Source organism: Microcaecilia unicolor, chromosome 9, assembly GCF_901765095.1.
Source record: "Microcaecilia unicolor chromosome 9, aMicUni1.1, whole genome shotgun sequence".
In the NCBI taxonomy this organism is placed as follows: Eukaryota; Metazoa; Chordata; class Amphibia; order Gymnophiona; family Siphonopidae; genus Microcaecilia; species Microcaecilia unicolor.
The window spans coordinates 136,430,198-136,446,454 of NC_044039.1; the positions used below are offsets into that span (position 1 = coordinate 136,430,198).

At 42.4% G+C, this 16,257-nt stretch overlaps 1 protein-coding gene across 4 annotated transcripts in view; it reads right to left on the reverse strand.

Annotated features, from left to right (window-relative positions):
* DPF3 (double PHD fingers 3) overlaps nucleotides 1-16,257 on the reverse strand; it is a 433,848-nt gene that overhangs the window by 36,784 nt on the left and 380,807 nt on the right. The window contains exon 11 of one of the 4 annotated variants that reach the window (XM_030214250.1): nucleotides 10,280-10,723. The exons of the other annotated variants lie outside the window; for them this stretch is intronic. Coding sequence (XP_030070110.1) covers nucleotides 10,587-10,723 — 137 coding nt within the window. The 3' untranslated portion in view covers nucleotides 10,280-10,586. Of the gene's footprint in view, nucleotides 1-10,279; nucleotides 10,724-16,257 lie in introns of those variants that run through there. 4 annotated transcript variants of the gene reach the window in all.

The following is a 16,257-nucleotide window of genomic DNA, read 5'->3' on the forward strand; positions in this document are numbered from 1 at the left end:
TATTAGTTTTTCCCTCTGTGCTCATTACTCATCTATGAGATTAGAGAAATGGGTATAGTCAGGTATTGATATGAAAGTTGCACCAACATGGCCAGGAATTTGGCATTTTTTCAGGCCCACTATGAAATCTGCAGTTTTACTAGGAAATTCTATGTGAAAATTGTCCCATGCCTTTCTCACGACCATGGTAAGTCTCCACATTGCTCATAGTGCAGGTACCTTTACCCATGCAAAAACAAGGCGGGGTTAGGTTGGGAGCTCTGTATGAAAGGAAATTTCATTTTGAAAGCCCCACATCAACTCTCCTGCAGGTTCCATTACAAAAATACAGGAGGGTTCCAAATATTTGCTTTTCCACAGCCACTTAAGTTTGAAAAGGGAAGCTGTTTTATTATTATTGCCTCATAAAAATCTCTTAGTTGAGAAAGTTAAACTTTGTAAGTGGTTTTAGAAAGTTAGAAAGTATGAACACCTGCAGTCTTAAAAGGCAAAAATATGTCTAAACTCCCCACAACCCAAAATAAAAAAGTTTCCATGTCAGTACTCTGCTTCTTAATTGATGAACATATTGTCTACCCTTTAATGGGTCAATTTTCCAAACGGCTGCATTCATGTAAAGTCCACAGATATTGTTATTCAGGTGAAAGCATACTGATATATGTACTTTCACTTTCATAAAGTACCCACAGAGATTTGCTCCTGCTTTTCCATGGGTGGTTCTTCCCTTAAAATAGGTGGCAGTAAGTGCTTTTGTAGTAATTTTCCAAAATAGTTACATGTTATCGGCAACATTAGCACATGGCCATTAATACAAAAATATAGCAAAGCCATTTTAACAGCTGTGGTCAAAATGGCCTTAGCATGTAGAAAAGACCTGTGTAAGTTGCTTAGTAAAAGGACCCCAAAGTCAGGTTTAAAGAGGGAGCGCATGTGAGATGTGACAGCATTATGCTAGTTGTGTTAGAAGAAGGATGTTTGTGCAGCGCTGCGTATGCCTTGTAGCGCTATAGAAATGCTAAATAATAGTAGTAGTAGTAGATCCAGCAAAGTGCTTTACAAGTAACGAACACTGCTCTGTACTGCGGAAAAGGCAATAGTCTCATGGAAGGATAACTTTATAAACCTTTTTATGTGTAAAACCTGTTTTACACCCATGAAAGAATTTTCATAAAACTACTCCGAGGTTACTCACAGAAAAGTATGGGTGTGTATTCATGTTAAGGACATAAGAGTAGACCAGTGGTCCATCTAGCCCAGTATCCTGTCTTCCAAACAGTGGCCAAGCCAGGTCACAAGTACCTGGCAGAAACCCAAACTGTGGCAACACTCCATACTACAAATCCAAGGGCAAGCAGTTGCTTCCCATGTCTGTCTCAAAAGCAGACTATGGACTTTTCCTCCAGGAATTTGTCCAAACCTTTTTTAAACTCAGGTACGCTAACCACTGTTACCACATCCTCCAGCAAAGAGTTCCAGAGCTTAACTATTTGTTGAGTGAAAAAATATTTCCTCCTATTTGTTTTAAAAGTATTTCCATGTAACTTCCTCGAGTGTCCCCTAGTCTTTGTACTTTTGGAACAAGTAAAAAATCGATTTACTAGTAAAAAGTCGATTTACTAGTAAAAAATCTGGGATGGACTAAGGATGGAGCAAAGGTGAAGTTGAAAAGCACATGTTTTCTATGTAAAATATGCATGGTAACGTAGATTATTCCCCAGACTCTATATATGGCACAAAAAAATGTGCACCGAAACTTGCACACGGATCGAAGATGCACAGGCAAATTAGCTAACGAGCCATTAACTACAATTACTTGTTGTTATCAATTATTGAAGTTAATTGGCAGCAATTGGAATTTGCATGCTTATCTTCCTGTTCGCTATTCTGTAACACCGGGTGTTCAGATCCACTAGTGTGCTACTCAAAAGGGGACGTGTATTCCAAAAATTGCACGTCTTGTTATAGAATAGCCCGTGTCCAAATGGCAAGAGTTGGGCGCTAAAGCCAACAGTCAGGAGTGAGGGAACAAAAAAGAGGAAACCAAAGCTAATCAGGTCTTTATTGCTTCAAAAATGATGTAAGCCAATTGTCAAAAAGATCAACACAGCCATGTTTCGGCAGGCGTGCCTTCATCAGGAGCCTTATCCTGCTGATCACATAAATAAGAGTGTAAAAATGAAGACTGGTGGTACAAACATAATACACATCAAGCTAAAATATGTCGAGCGGTGACACCCAGAATCAGGCTTACAGCGTTTCACATCCAGCCAGGGCCAACGAGGGGGGGGAGGGGTAAAATTCCCCAGGCCCGGGCCACCGAGGGCCCAGCGCCAGAGTCTCTCGCCCTCTCCTGCTCCCAGGCCTTTGGTGCCGCAGTCCCATCTCCACCTGCCTACCCTCAGCTCCCTCCTGTCTGTCTTCTGACCCCCTACATTTAAAAAAAATCTCTAAAGCAGCAGCGTAGCATCTTCTCTGCAAAAGCGGCAGATCGTCTCGGGCGGGCCTTCCCTCACTATGCCCCGCCTTCCTCTGATGTAACTTCTTATTTCCACGAGGGCAGGACACAGTTGCGTACAAATGGAAAGCAAATGTAGGGGAATTACTTAAGAGACCAGGTTTAGACAGGCTCCAAGGTCAGCATTCCCCTTGTGGGAGATGCGTTTATTGTAAACACTCAGTTACCACCAGGGCGGTTACTATTCCGGGGACTACTAGGCACTTTTACTTGCAACATGAGACCACATGTAATAGTGAGCGAGTAATATACTGTATTACATGCTCTTGTTCATTGTACTACATTGGTCATACGAAGCGACAACTAAAACACAGATTAGCGGAGCACATCAGTAATCTGAAGCATCAAAAGAAAGAAGCACCTTTAGTTGCTCATTGGATTGAACAAAATCATTCCATTGAACAGCTTCAATGTGTACTGGTTCAAATTGCCCCCCTTAAAAGAGGAGGTTAGTGCACAACTTTTGGCGATTGAGCAACGGTATATTTTTACGTGGGATACGGTGGCCCCGAAAGGCCTGAACCTGGAGGTGGAGTGGGTATGAAGGACTGTCTTTTTAAATTAGGGTGGGTAGTACCAAAAAGGTCAGGTATTTAACCCCGGAAGAAATAGTTAGAGAGAGGAAGTTTCAGTGGTGGAAGTTTGATGGTCCGCCAGGACAGTAATCCCGCTGGTAAGCAGCCACTAACATTATTATTATCCATATGAATGTAAGGTAAATGACGGTTTAATTGAGTTTGTTAAGTAAGAATATAGTTAGTAATTAGGATACATGTTGTTGAATTGTTATAGATTAAGAAGTGGTTCATCCTGAGGAAGTACCACGAAATGTGATCCGCAGAGGAACCGATGGTGAATCAGTAACTTCATTCAATTTGGAGGAGTATGCAGAAGCCTCACAGCCATGATTAAGCGTTAATGTGAATGGAAGGAACATGGTGGTACATTGAGAATCAATAATTGGACACAAGCGCGGTGATCATTTTGAGAACAAGATAGCCTCGGAAGTACTGAGGGAAGGTGCCTGAGACATAAGTGATGTACATAGGACAACATGAGAGATAAGTGGCAACTTTATCATATATTCGGATTAAAGATTCACAGGCCACAAAACAGTGCATAGCGGATAATATACCACACCAGGAAGACTACCTTGTGTACAAGTATAAAGGACTCATAAATTGGGGACTTAACAAATGTACTTGGTCCATTTTGTCTTGCGACCAAGCCTCAAAAAGGTGCCCAAACTGACCAGATGACCACCGGAGGGAATCAGGGATGACCTCCCCTTACTCCCCCAGTGGTCACTAACCCCCTCCCACCCTAAAAAAAACTTTATAAATACATTTTGCCAGCCTCTAATGTCATACCCAGCTCCATGACAGCAGTATGCAGGTCCCTGGAGCAGTTTTAGTGGGTGCAGTGCACTTCAGGCAGGTGGGCCCAGGCCCATACCCCCCCCCCCCCACCTGTTACACTGTACCCACATGTAGGTGCCCCCCTTCACCCCTTAGGGCTATGGTAGTGTTGTACAGTTGGGGGTAGTGGGTTTTGAGGGGGTTTGGGGGGCTCAGCATCCAAGGTAAGGGAGCTATGCACCTGGGAGCAATTTATGAAGTTCACTGTAGTGCCCCCTAGGGTGCCCGGTTGGTGTCCTGGCATGTCAGGGGGGCCAGTGCACTACGAATGCTGGCTCCTCCCATGACCAAAGGGCTTGCATTTGGTCGTTTCTGAGATGGGCGTCCTTGGTTTCCATTATTGCCGAAAACCGGGGACAACCATCTCTATGGACGACCATCTCTAAGGTCGACCTAAATGTTCAGATTTGGATGTTCCCGACCATTTTATCGAAATGAAAGATGGCTGCCCATCTTGTTTCGATAATACGGGTTTCCAAGCCCCTTCGCCGGGACGTCCTGCGAGGACGTCCTCAGGAAAACTTGGGCGCCGCGTTCGATTATGCCCTTCCACGTAACTTTGTAAGTCTAAGGGACCCTTTTACTAACCAGCGGTAGGGCTAATGCATGGGTAATGCACACCAAATCGATAGTACCGGCGGTAATTTCGAAGTTGGTGCACGCTGCTTTCCACTTCTATATACAAACGCAAGGGGTGGCAATGGGGGCGACTATAGCACCCTCATTGGCATGCCTTTATATGTCACAGTTTCAGAATAAATATGTATATACCTCCCCACAGTATGCCAATGTTGTTATGTGGAAGAGGTACATAGACGATGTTACTTTGTTTTGGAAGGGACCCAAGAGTAAGATGATGACATTTATCGAGCACCTCAATGCCGCTGATCCTCACATTAAATTTACAGTTAGGGTAGATCAACGAGAGATTGAGTTTTTGGACATCAAAATTATCAGATCAGATAATGGCAGTTTTACTACTACCATTTTCCGGAAGCAGACTGACAGGAACACCCTGCTACATTACAATAGTTTTCATCATGGTGCGTTGAAAAGAGGAGTTCCTGTCAGTCAATTCCTCAGATTACGAAGACTATGCTCTTCCACTGAGGAATTCAAGAAGAAGTCGACAGAGATGATGGAAAAGTTCGTGGCCAGGGGGTTAATTGGCAATTATTGGCACTGACTGGCTTGTTAACTAAAGGGCTCTTTTACTAAGGTGCACTTAAAAATGGCCTGAACTGGTGTAGGTGCCCATTTTGGATGCACGCAGATAATTTTTTCAGCACACCTGGAAAAAAGGAATTTTTGTATTTTTGTGGCTGACAATGGATGTGCAGCAAAATTAAAACAAGCGCGCGTCCATTTTCAGTCTGAAACCTTACCGCCACTCACTGACTTGGCGGTAAGGTCTCACGCGCTAACCGGGCAGTAAGCGGCCAGTGTGCATAAACTGCCGATTACCGCCGGGTAAGCGCCATATGGTAGAAAATAGAAAATATTTTCTACCAAATGTTGTGGACGCGTGTCAAAAATGGAATTACTATCCAGGGCACGTGGTAGTTCCAATTTTGCACACGTTGGACGCACATAGGCGCCTACATGCCTTAGTAAAAGGGCCACTGAGTTGCATGCACAAATCCAGAATACAACTGGATTTGTGCGTGAAACTTAAGTCAAGCTACATAGAATCCCAGGGTATTTGGGCACTGGCACTGATTATGACCAGGGTCCTCTCTGACTGTCTACAGACCGCACCAGTGCTGCCTAAACAGTGCCGTGTGGTCAGAGCCAATATTCAATGGCACTGACCAATTAAGTGCTGCTGAATATTGGCAGCCAGCCTGCTCAGTGTGGTTTAAGTGAGTAGGAGCCCATTTTGCCTGCTTAAACCACCCTGATTACGCAATCAGAAAGTGACACTTCATGAGCTTTTCTTCTTTCATCCTAACCAACCAATTACAAGACGCATTTGGGATTAATTTAACTACTTTACTTCTAGTGGCATACACAATAAAAATTGATCGTAAATTTGGATTAATGTATATATAATCAAATATCAGGTGGTTTAGCTCACTGAGAAAAGTAACAGTCTTGGCACATTTTACAAATAGTCTGTACAATATAAACCATGGCAGAAGCACTCCAATAAAAGCCAGGGCTCATTTAGAAAATATTAATAGGTTACAGGTCTTCATAATATTCAAATTAGGACAATGCAGCAATCAGATGTGGAAGAGCGCATCAGTCCATGCAGTGTATTATTTACAGATGCATCAACAAATCCTGATCTTGGGTCACATGATCCAGGTCTCTGATACCATGTGAGGTTTACATTGTGCCTGGACTTTGTTATCCATTCCCCAATTTTCCAGCTCATTTGAATGTAATCTCAGACTATGACTAAATAAATCCCAAGGAATTCTATAATCATGATCTGATGTGATCATCTCCTGCTTCTTTCGGATACTAACTGAATTGCAGCCAGAGCTGGAGATGTTGCCCCTGGAGTCCTCATTTGCTATTACCCAGGGGGTTATTCCCCTGTTTTACATCCCTTCCTATCTTATTTTAGTTACAGGCACCAGGGCTCCTTCCAGATATTCATTTGTGATTAACTGTATGCGATCTACCCTACATGCAAGTGACCCTTAGAAAAGCAGAATATGAATGCAAGGTGACATTAGATTAGAATAGATTTCCTTAACTAGTTTCATAAGACCTGGGACAGGAGGGAAATGCCTGAGGTGACAAGAAATATTCTTTTGGCTTTTTCTTATGTGTGCTGTTGATAAGATTTGTTGTGCCTGATGTCTGCTTATCTATGTGTGCTTTCTCATATACATGCCTTGCCTTCAGCTTTCTAACTGCTACCAGACAGGAGCAGGTTTCTGCTGACCAGAGCTCTGAAAAAACCTCCAGGCTCACATCAGCTTCCATCAAGCACAGTTTCCAGCAGAAGAACTTAGCTTCAGTGGAGGAGCAACCTAACAGCACAGTGGCCTGAGACCTGGAGGAACTGGGTTCAATTCCTTGTGATCCTGGGTGAATCAATTAACCCTCCATCGTACAAAGCTTAGATTGTGAGCCCACTAGGGACAGAGAAAGTACCTATATGAAAACCGTTTTGGTTGTACCACGCAAAGGTGGTATATCAAGAAACTAATAAACATAATGATAATAAACATGGACATCATTCAATGGCATCACCTAGCGAGTAATTCTATAAAGAAGACGCCAACATCTATGTGCATTCTTGACATCTAAATGTTGGCGTCTTCTTTATAGAATTACTCGCTAGGTGATGCCATTGAATGATGACTATAGCACCCCCATCCCCCACCCCAAGGGGCTGTGAAAATGCTAGGGTACTAACAGAAATTTTAGGCTTATTTGTTCAGTACATTTATGTTGCTATTTTGTTGCTTTTAATTTTTGGCTATGTTGTTTTGTTTTTAGATTTTTTTATTGTTTTAATTTCATATTATTGCAAACTGCTTTGATGGCCTTCAGATTGGGAAAGCAATATTTAATTTTTTTTAATAGTCTACAGTCTTTCTTTTATGAAACAGAACAAAACTGCAAAACAGCAGTGATGAAAGATGCATGGTTCTTTTTTCTACTTCTATATTTCATTTGCTATATATGATCCACTCTTACCCCTATTACAACCTACTTAATTCATAGATCAAATTCACATCCTGGTATTTCATGACACATTGGCACTCATTTTTAAAACAGAAAAATGTCCAAAAAGCAGCATAAAGTGGCAGATGTACTTTTGTTTTTTGCTGAAAAGTCCAAATTGCTATGTTCAAAATCTATTTTAAGACAGTTTTCTATGCAGTGTGTCAAATCACATAGGGGCGTGTTGGTGGCGGGATATGGACATTCCCAAAACTTGAACGTTTTTTTGTCATAGTGGAAGAAAGTAAAAACATCTGGGGCTAAAAGTTAGATGTTTGGGCTAGACCTGTTTAAATCGCAACTAAGTCACAAAAAGGTGCCCTAAATGACCAGATGATCACCGGATGGATTAAGGTGTGATGGCTCCTTCCCACTCCCTAAATATATAAAAGAAACAGTACATACCAGCCTCTATGACAGCTTCAGATGTTATGGGTAGTCCTATTAGAGCAGCAAGTTAGTCCCCATAGTAGTCTAGTGGTTGGTGCAGTGCATTGTAGAGAAGGGGACCCAGGTCATATCCCACTCTATTATGCTTGTGGTGGAAAGTGTGAGTCCTCCAAAACCCACCAAAAACCTACTGTACCTACATATATGTGACATCTGCAGGCATAAGGGTTATTGCAGTGATGCACAGTTGAGTACAGTAGATTTGTGTTGGGTTCTGGAGGGCTCACCATACAATATAAAGGGGTAACAGTGAGATATGTACCTGGGACCTTTTATGTGAAGTCCACTGCAGTGCCCCCTAGGGTGCCCCACTGCTCTGCTGGGATGTCTGTGTGGCCAGTCTACTAAGAATGCTGGCTCTCCATACATCCTAATGACTTGTTTTTGTGCGTTTTTCGCTTAAGACTTTTTTTTTCTTTCAAAAATGGTCCAAAAAGATAGACACACTGAGCACAAACACATCTAGCAAATGGCCATTTTTGAAACAAAAAGTTGGACGTTTTTCTGGATATTTGCAGGTTTTCTGTAAAACATCCAAAATCGATTTAGGCATTATATCGAAAACGCGCCTCATTGTTTCTTTGGTGCAGCCACTACTATCATTTGTAGGTCCTAGCTTCTATGAAGGATCCCAGTAACTCTTTCATGGGTAGTTTTTGAACACTCCAGCACTACAACTACAAGGAGACAGGGAACATGAAATAGTGATGGCATTAATACTAAAAGTTCGGTGGTTTACCAACACTGTAGCAGCCCTATAAAATTCCATTATATGTCATGAGTCCTCAGCTCTACACTATATTGGTAAATCCTTTTCACTGCAAGGATCTTTTGGTATCCACAGTTCAGGGGCATAGCCAGACGTGGGGGGAGGTCCTGATATTCATTCCCCCCTCCCCTGGCTGCTGCCTGCCTCAATATTACCTTTGTTGACAGGAATGCCAAGACCTGCCAGCCAAAGACATCTCCAGCCTGGGTCACGCCTGCAACGGCACTTAATTCACTCAGGCGTGCTTCGGCTGCTAATGCCAGCTCTCCCGTGCATGCTCAGTTAGTCCTGAACTGAACATGTGTGAGAGAGCCGGCATTTGCGGCTGAAGCACACCTGAGTGAATTAAATGCCCTGCAGGTGCGACTCAGGTAGGCGACACCTTCGGATAGTAGGGCTTGGCATTCCCACCAGTCATGAAGGCAGGGAGGTCCCAAGCCAAAGGTGAGGGGGCATGGGCCCCCGAAGCTCCCTCATGGCCACGCCATTGATCCACACAAAATAGGAAAGGGACTGTACTCAGAATACAGCCAATACCATGGTTTGTGTAAGGATTCTGGCATCAATTAGTAGCACAACAGTATCTTGCCTTCAAGAAATCAGAAAACTCGATTTGAAACATATCAGGTTCTGACAGACATCAAAAACAGCTATAGCATGAAATTAAAAAATAAACAGATAATAAGAGAAAGAAGAGAATGTGAGAAATAGAAAATATATATATATATAAATTAGCATCAAACACATACCTTTTTGAAAACTGCTTCTCCTCCTTCTTGGGATAACTGATGTTGAAAGAGATGCTCACACTTCATTGCCCTCAAGGCTTTTAAAAGTATTGCTTTGGTTAATTCTAAGAGGTGCTATTAAATTAAAATACAAATGTGTCTCACAGACACTATAGAAAACTGTAGTTAACAAAAAATATGCAAATACAAGTCTTTAAAAAAGGTGAGGTATTTTTCCTTTTGTTGCTTCACTAAAGATCTCCTCCCAAAAGTTCTGTGCTCATGAGATGGAAAGGGTTCACTTATAATCCATCTCAGTGCTTGATAACAGCTCTTCATACAGAAAAAAAGCATCTACTGAGGACAAACAGAAGCAGGAAAGACAGAGATCTGGGATAATCAAATTAGATATCAGGTATCTTCAGAGCTGCCTGCATTTTTCAGGCCACAAGAACAGGGAAGTTTGTATCTTCCACATACAAAGTGCAAATTTTACAATGCAGAACTCATCACAAAGTAATTCCTTTGTCACTGACGTAATCCATTTAATAGTGGCTTTTTTAAACAGGAAGATTATCAAGTAGACTTCAATTACTTTTTCAAGTATTTTTTTCTATATATATATATATATATATATATATATATATATATATATATATATATATATATATATATAAGAACTAAAAAAAAAAAAGTTGAGTAGTTCGTATTTTCTGATAAATACTAGAGACAGAAATGTGCCTCTGTTCATTAAAACAAATATTCTTTAAAAAAAATATCCACATTCTATCTGGATTTTCAACAAGAGCACAAAATTAAAAAAAAAAAAAAAAGAAAAAGAAGCATTCCCACATTTTCAGAGTTACTTTCTATGTTTATAGGTTTGTGCTTTCAGGGCACACACATAAAAAAAAAAAATTAAAAGGCAAAACTGTAAAAAAATGGGAACAGGAGGACAGTGAATTGCCTCTGGATCGCTAGCAGCTGCCCCTTCTATCTGCGATGGGAGAGCTGTCACCTCAGTTCGACAGAGGCTCTTCCAAATCATCCTCGTCAAAGCCGTGAAATGTTGATGTGTCGCTTTCTGACGTGGACCCAAACAAATCCTCCGCGCTGCGGGTCTCCTTCTCCTTCCTGCCTTCTCTTCCCATATAAGCTGACATGTATGATGAATATATCAGCACATGGGTTAAGCAACAGTCATCATTATTCACATCACTAATACATTAATGGATAGTAGAATTAGGGGGAAAATGGCACATATTAAAAAAAAATGCCCAGATAAAGCAATTGCAGCGAAAGGGTTAATTTTATTTTTCCTCTCCTTAAAGGAACCATTAAACACATTTTAATTTCTGTTTTTGATACAGGTGATAAGATACCATCAGAGATAAATAGTTTCATGTACAAATGATTGCCCATCCATTTTGCATGCGATTTGCATGAAATAACTACTTCTGAGTAACCCCCAGGTAATCAATCAGCTATATACTAATTTTTTTATTGCCTCACACAGTTCTCTTGGCAGAACAGAAGAGATTAGAGGGTTCAACTTTACTCAGAAACGATGTGCTAATATTGGGCCTATTTAAAATAATATTCAGCAGAGAGAACAAAACACCCTCACTGCTATGGATTTTCTGTGTTAGAATATTCCTCGAGTCATTCAGCCCAACTTCTCCATAGAAAGAGAAACATCCTGACCATAAAAAAAATCGAAGGAAAATAATTCATAATAATGAGAAATTAGGTCTTACCTGATAATTTTCTTTCTATTAGTCCTTTCTACTATTCCAGAACCTGGGGGATAGTTGTGTCCACCAACCAGCAGGTGGAGATGGACAACTGAAAACAGAACTGAGCCATATCTCTCTTGGCATCCAGCCCAGCTACTCAGTATTTATGTAGACAAGCACTAAGGAGAAACTCAGAATAAACACAACATCCTTAAGCAACTCACTAAACTAACACTAACCAGAAGAGCAAACATATGTGGACCTCTCTCATCTCTGGACAACCTGTAGAGAACAAGAGATATGCAGGAAGCACCATGCAAGGTGAAAGTCATGACCTGACCCATTAATTCGCACTGACTAAACATCTCAGGCATGCTTCTGGAATAGTGGAAATGACTAATGGAAAGAAAATTATCAGGTAAGACACCATTTCTCCTTCCATTACATAGCTTCCCACTGTTTCAGAATCTGTGGAATATTCAAATTCAATCCAGAGTGGGTGAAATCCTGGCACTGCAACCCTGAGGTGCAACACCCCAGAACTGCCTTCAGAGCACACCGCAATGTCCACCCTGTAGTACTTGGCAAAGGTATGCAGCATCAACCACGTTGCCATCTTCCAAATATCCACCGGAGACAGTAAGGTAGTCTCCGTCAAAGATGTCACTGTATGCTTCGTAGAATGAGCCCGCAAAGCCTGAGGAGCCTGCTTCCTGAAAGCAAATAAGCTGGTGGGATAGTCTCCTTCAGCCATCTAGCAATTGTAGCCTTGGAAGCCATGAGGCCAAGCCTGTTTATCAAAAAGCACAAACAGTCTGTCCAATTTGCAACACTCATTCATGACTTCCAGATATCTAATGAGGACTCTATGCACATCAAGAAACTTCAAGGAAGAATACTGAACACCTCTTCGCTCTCTCTGAGAAAGGACAGAAGCACCACAGATTGTTTGAGATGAAATGCTAATACCACTTACAGAGGAAAGGAAGGAACTGTGTGCAGGGAGCCCCTGCCTCTGAAAAGTAAAGAAAGGGATCCCGACAAGAGAGCCTCAAGCTCCGAAACCCTAAGTGCCAACGCAACAGCGACCAAGAACACTGTCTTTTGCATAAGATCTTTCAAGGAGGCCTTCTGGAGTGGCTCAAAAGGAGGTTTATGAAGGACTCAAATGACTAAATTAAGGTTCCACTCTGGACACAGCATATGAAAGGGTATCAGCAAGAGGCTCGCTCCCCAAAAGAATTGAATGATATCTGGGTGAGCCGCAAGAGACATCTTTTGTAATCAACCTCTGAATGAGACGAAAGCCACAACCTGAACTTTTAAAGACCCTAATGCCAATCCTTTTTGAAGTGGAAACAGTACAAAGCAGATCGTTGATAAACTGAGATGTATTTAATTAATATAACAGAATTAAAATATGTATACAAAAACTCATATACATGTACATATCATAGCCCGACACAGGCCGTGTTTCGCCCTACTGGGCTGCTTCAGGGGCTAGAAAATAATAAATAAATAATAGGTTATGCGTCTTAACATCTAAATAGAAACATAAAATAATAAAAAATATCACATTAAAAACAGATATATGTGTATATACATCTATAGTTACATATAAATAAATATCATTAAAAACTATAACATCAAAATCCCCCAAAATCCCACAAACTCATTGTTCCTAGGAACAATGAGCTTAGGAACAATGAGTTTGTGGGATTTTGTGGGATTTTGATGTTATAGTTTTTAATGATATTTATTTATATGTAACTATAGATGTATATACACATATATCTGTTTTTAATGTGATATTTTTTATTATTTTATGTTTCTATTTAGATGTTAAGACGCATAACCTATTATGTATTTATTATTTTCTAGCCCCTGAAGCAGCCCAGTAGGGCGAAACACGGCCTGTGTCGGGCTATGATATGTACATGTATATGAGTTTTTGTATACATATTTTAATTCTGTTATATTAATTAAATACATCTCAGTTTATCAACGATCTGCTTTGTACTGTTTCCACTTTGGAGTTTGCAGATCGTCTGCCCCTTTGTTTTCTTGAATCCTTTCTGAAGACCTGCCTGGAGAAATGCTAGGATGTGCATGATCTGAGCAGATAAGGGAGAAAGTTCACGATCAGAACACCGACCCTCGAAAGTCCTCCACACCCTCACATACTCCATGGATGTAGAGACCCTGAAGCAAGGTAGCAATGACCAAATCAGAATACTTTTCATCTCAACTGAGCCCTTTCAATGGCCAAGCCATAAGATCAAAGGGGCATGGATCCTCCATGAGCACTGTACCTTGCTTCAGTAGGCTGTATACTTGTGGAAGATGGAGAGGATTTCTGACCAGCAGTTGAATCAGGTCTGCGTACCATGGCCTCTGCAGCCAATCCGGAGTTATGAGAATTATTCGACCCCAGTGCAATGCGATCCTTTTCAACATTCGGCTTACCTTGGGCCAAGGAGGGAAGACATACAGTAAGATGTGTCTCCAGCCAGGGCTGCAGTAGGGCACTGATCCCCATTAAGCCCAGTTCTTTCCAACGGCTGAAGAACTTGGGCACTTTAGCATTCCTTTCTGTCACCATCAAGTCCAGAAGTGGAGAACCCCATTGATCCACTATCAGCTGAAATCCATGGCTGGATAGTTCCCATTCCCCTGGGATCAAGGAGTGCCTGCTGAGAAAAGCTACCTCCACATTCAAGGACCCCACAAATGTGAACAGCCGAATGCACAGAAGATTTTTCTCTGCCCAACTGATGAGGGGGACAACTGTGGATTCCACCTTGCTTGTTGATATAAGCCACCGCAATCACATTGTCGGAGACAACTCAGATAGGGCCCCCACCAGAAAGGAAGCCAAGTTGCAAAAGGCATTCCACACTGCCCAAAGTTCCATGCGATTTATCAACCACTGAGACTCCTGCTCCATCCAGGTGTCCTATATGCTAAATGGAACTTGTAATGAGTTCCCCAACCCGACTTGCTGGTGTTCATTTTCACCGCCTCCCATTATGTTATCGTAAAGGGAGCTCCACCGGTCAAATTCCTGGGCAGCAACCACCATTGCATACTCAGTCTGGCAACCAGCATCAAAGGAAGATGAAGGCTGTACTTCTGTGACACAGGAGATCAGTGGCTGAGCAGAGATTCCTGTAATGGACATATATGACCTTTGCCCATGGCCCTACTTTCATCGCTGCCATCACTGACCCCAGAACGTGGACATAGTCCCAGACCCTGGGCCTGTCTTGATGGAGGAGAAGACAAATCTGTTGAACCAGCTTCAACCTCCTGCATTCGGTGAGGCAGATTCTCTCCCATGCTGTGTTGAACAGAACGCCCACATACTCCAGCATCTGTCATGGTGTTAGTCTGCTCTTCTCGAAATTGATCACCCAACCCAACGACTGCAGAAGACAGACAACTTTGTCCGTTGAAGCCATGCTATCCAAATAGGACAATGTATGAATGAACCAGTCATTGAGATACAGGTGAACTCTGATTCCCTGGCACTGAAGGAAGGATGCCACGGCTACCACCACCACCATAACTTTGGTAAACATTCTTGCAGCTGTGGCAAGACTGAAGGGAAAAACCCTGAACTGGAAGTGATGGCTCTGCACCGCAAAACATAGAAACCTCTGATGCAGCAGCCATATGGGTATATGCAAGTATGCCTCCTTGAGATCGAAGGCGGTGAGAATTTCTCCTGTTTGAACTGAGGCTATCACTGCACTTAGTGTCTCCATGTGAAAGCAGGACACTCGGAGGCACACATTTAGGCCTTTGAGATCTAAGATCAGATGAAAGGTGCCTTCCTTCTTTGAGACAATGGAGTAGATGACGTATCTGCCTTGTTCCTGTTTAGCAAGGGGAACTGTAACAATGGCCCAGAGTACCAGCAAGGAAGCTACAGTGGCCTGAACTTTGACTGCCTTGGTTCTCTTTTGACATGGAGACTGCAAGAAGAGAGGAGTGACTGGGTAGGAGAACTCCAATTTGTAACACTGGTCTCATGTGATTTTGGCCCACTCCTCCCGAATCTCCAAAAGATGTCTTCTCACCAGAGGAAGAGAAGAATGGACCAGCCTCGCATCATTGCAAAGGTCTGGAGGTACTGGGCACTCTGACTGAGGAGGACTTCCTATCCACATGAAAGGAAGACTTGCATGCTTGAAAGAAGGACTTCTGACCATATTGCTGATGACCAGACCGGTATCATCTGCTGTCTCAAAATCAAGAGCCCCCTGAAGATGGACAACCAGAGACTTTCGGTTTATCCTCCGGCAACCATTGTGGCTTAGCTTCCCCCAGTTCTTTTACCAAGTTATTGAGATTGTATCCAAATAACCACTTGCTCCGAAAGGGCAGTTTAACTAGACATGCCTTTAACGCTGCATCCACTACCCAATGCTGCAACCAGAGATGTGCTGTGCTGTGACAACCAGATATACTGCAGGCCATAACTCGTAACATGTCATTAATAGCATCCACCAAGTAAGCCAACCCATCTGGGCATTATGGTGCCTGACTTGTGTCGCCAACTGCTGATGCCACTTCAGGCATGCTCTTGCTAAAAATGAGCTACATACTGTCACTTGAAGGCCCAAACAGGCCACTTCAAAGGCTTGTTTCTAGCTTCCTATCCTGTAGGTCATTTAGAGCAATGCCCCCTTTGACTAGCAAGGTGGTCTTCTTAGTCACCGTAACCAGGGAGTCCTCCCTGGGAAGCTGCAATTTATTTTCCTCCTCTGGAACTAATGGGTAGAGGCGAGCCATGGCTCTTTTTACTCTCAGCCCCAAGTCCGGTGAGGCCTATTCTACTGTAATCAGGTCTGAATGTCTATAAGCCCCCTCAAAATCAACGAAGATGGAACTCCTGATGCTGAAGCAGAAGGCTCCTCAATGGAAAGCACCACTAGTGCCTCAGAAATAA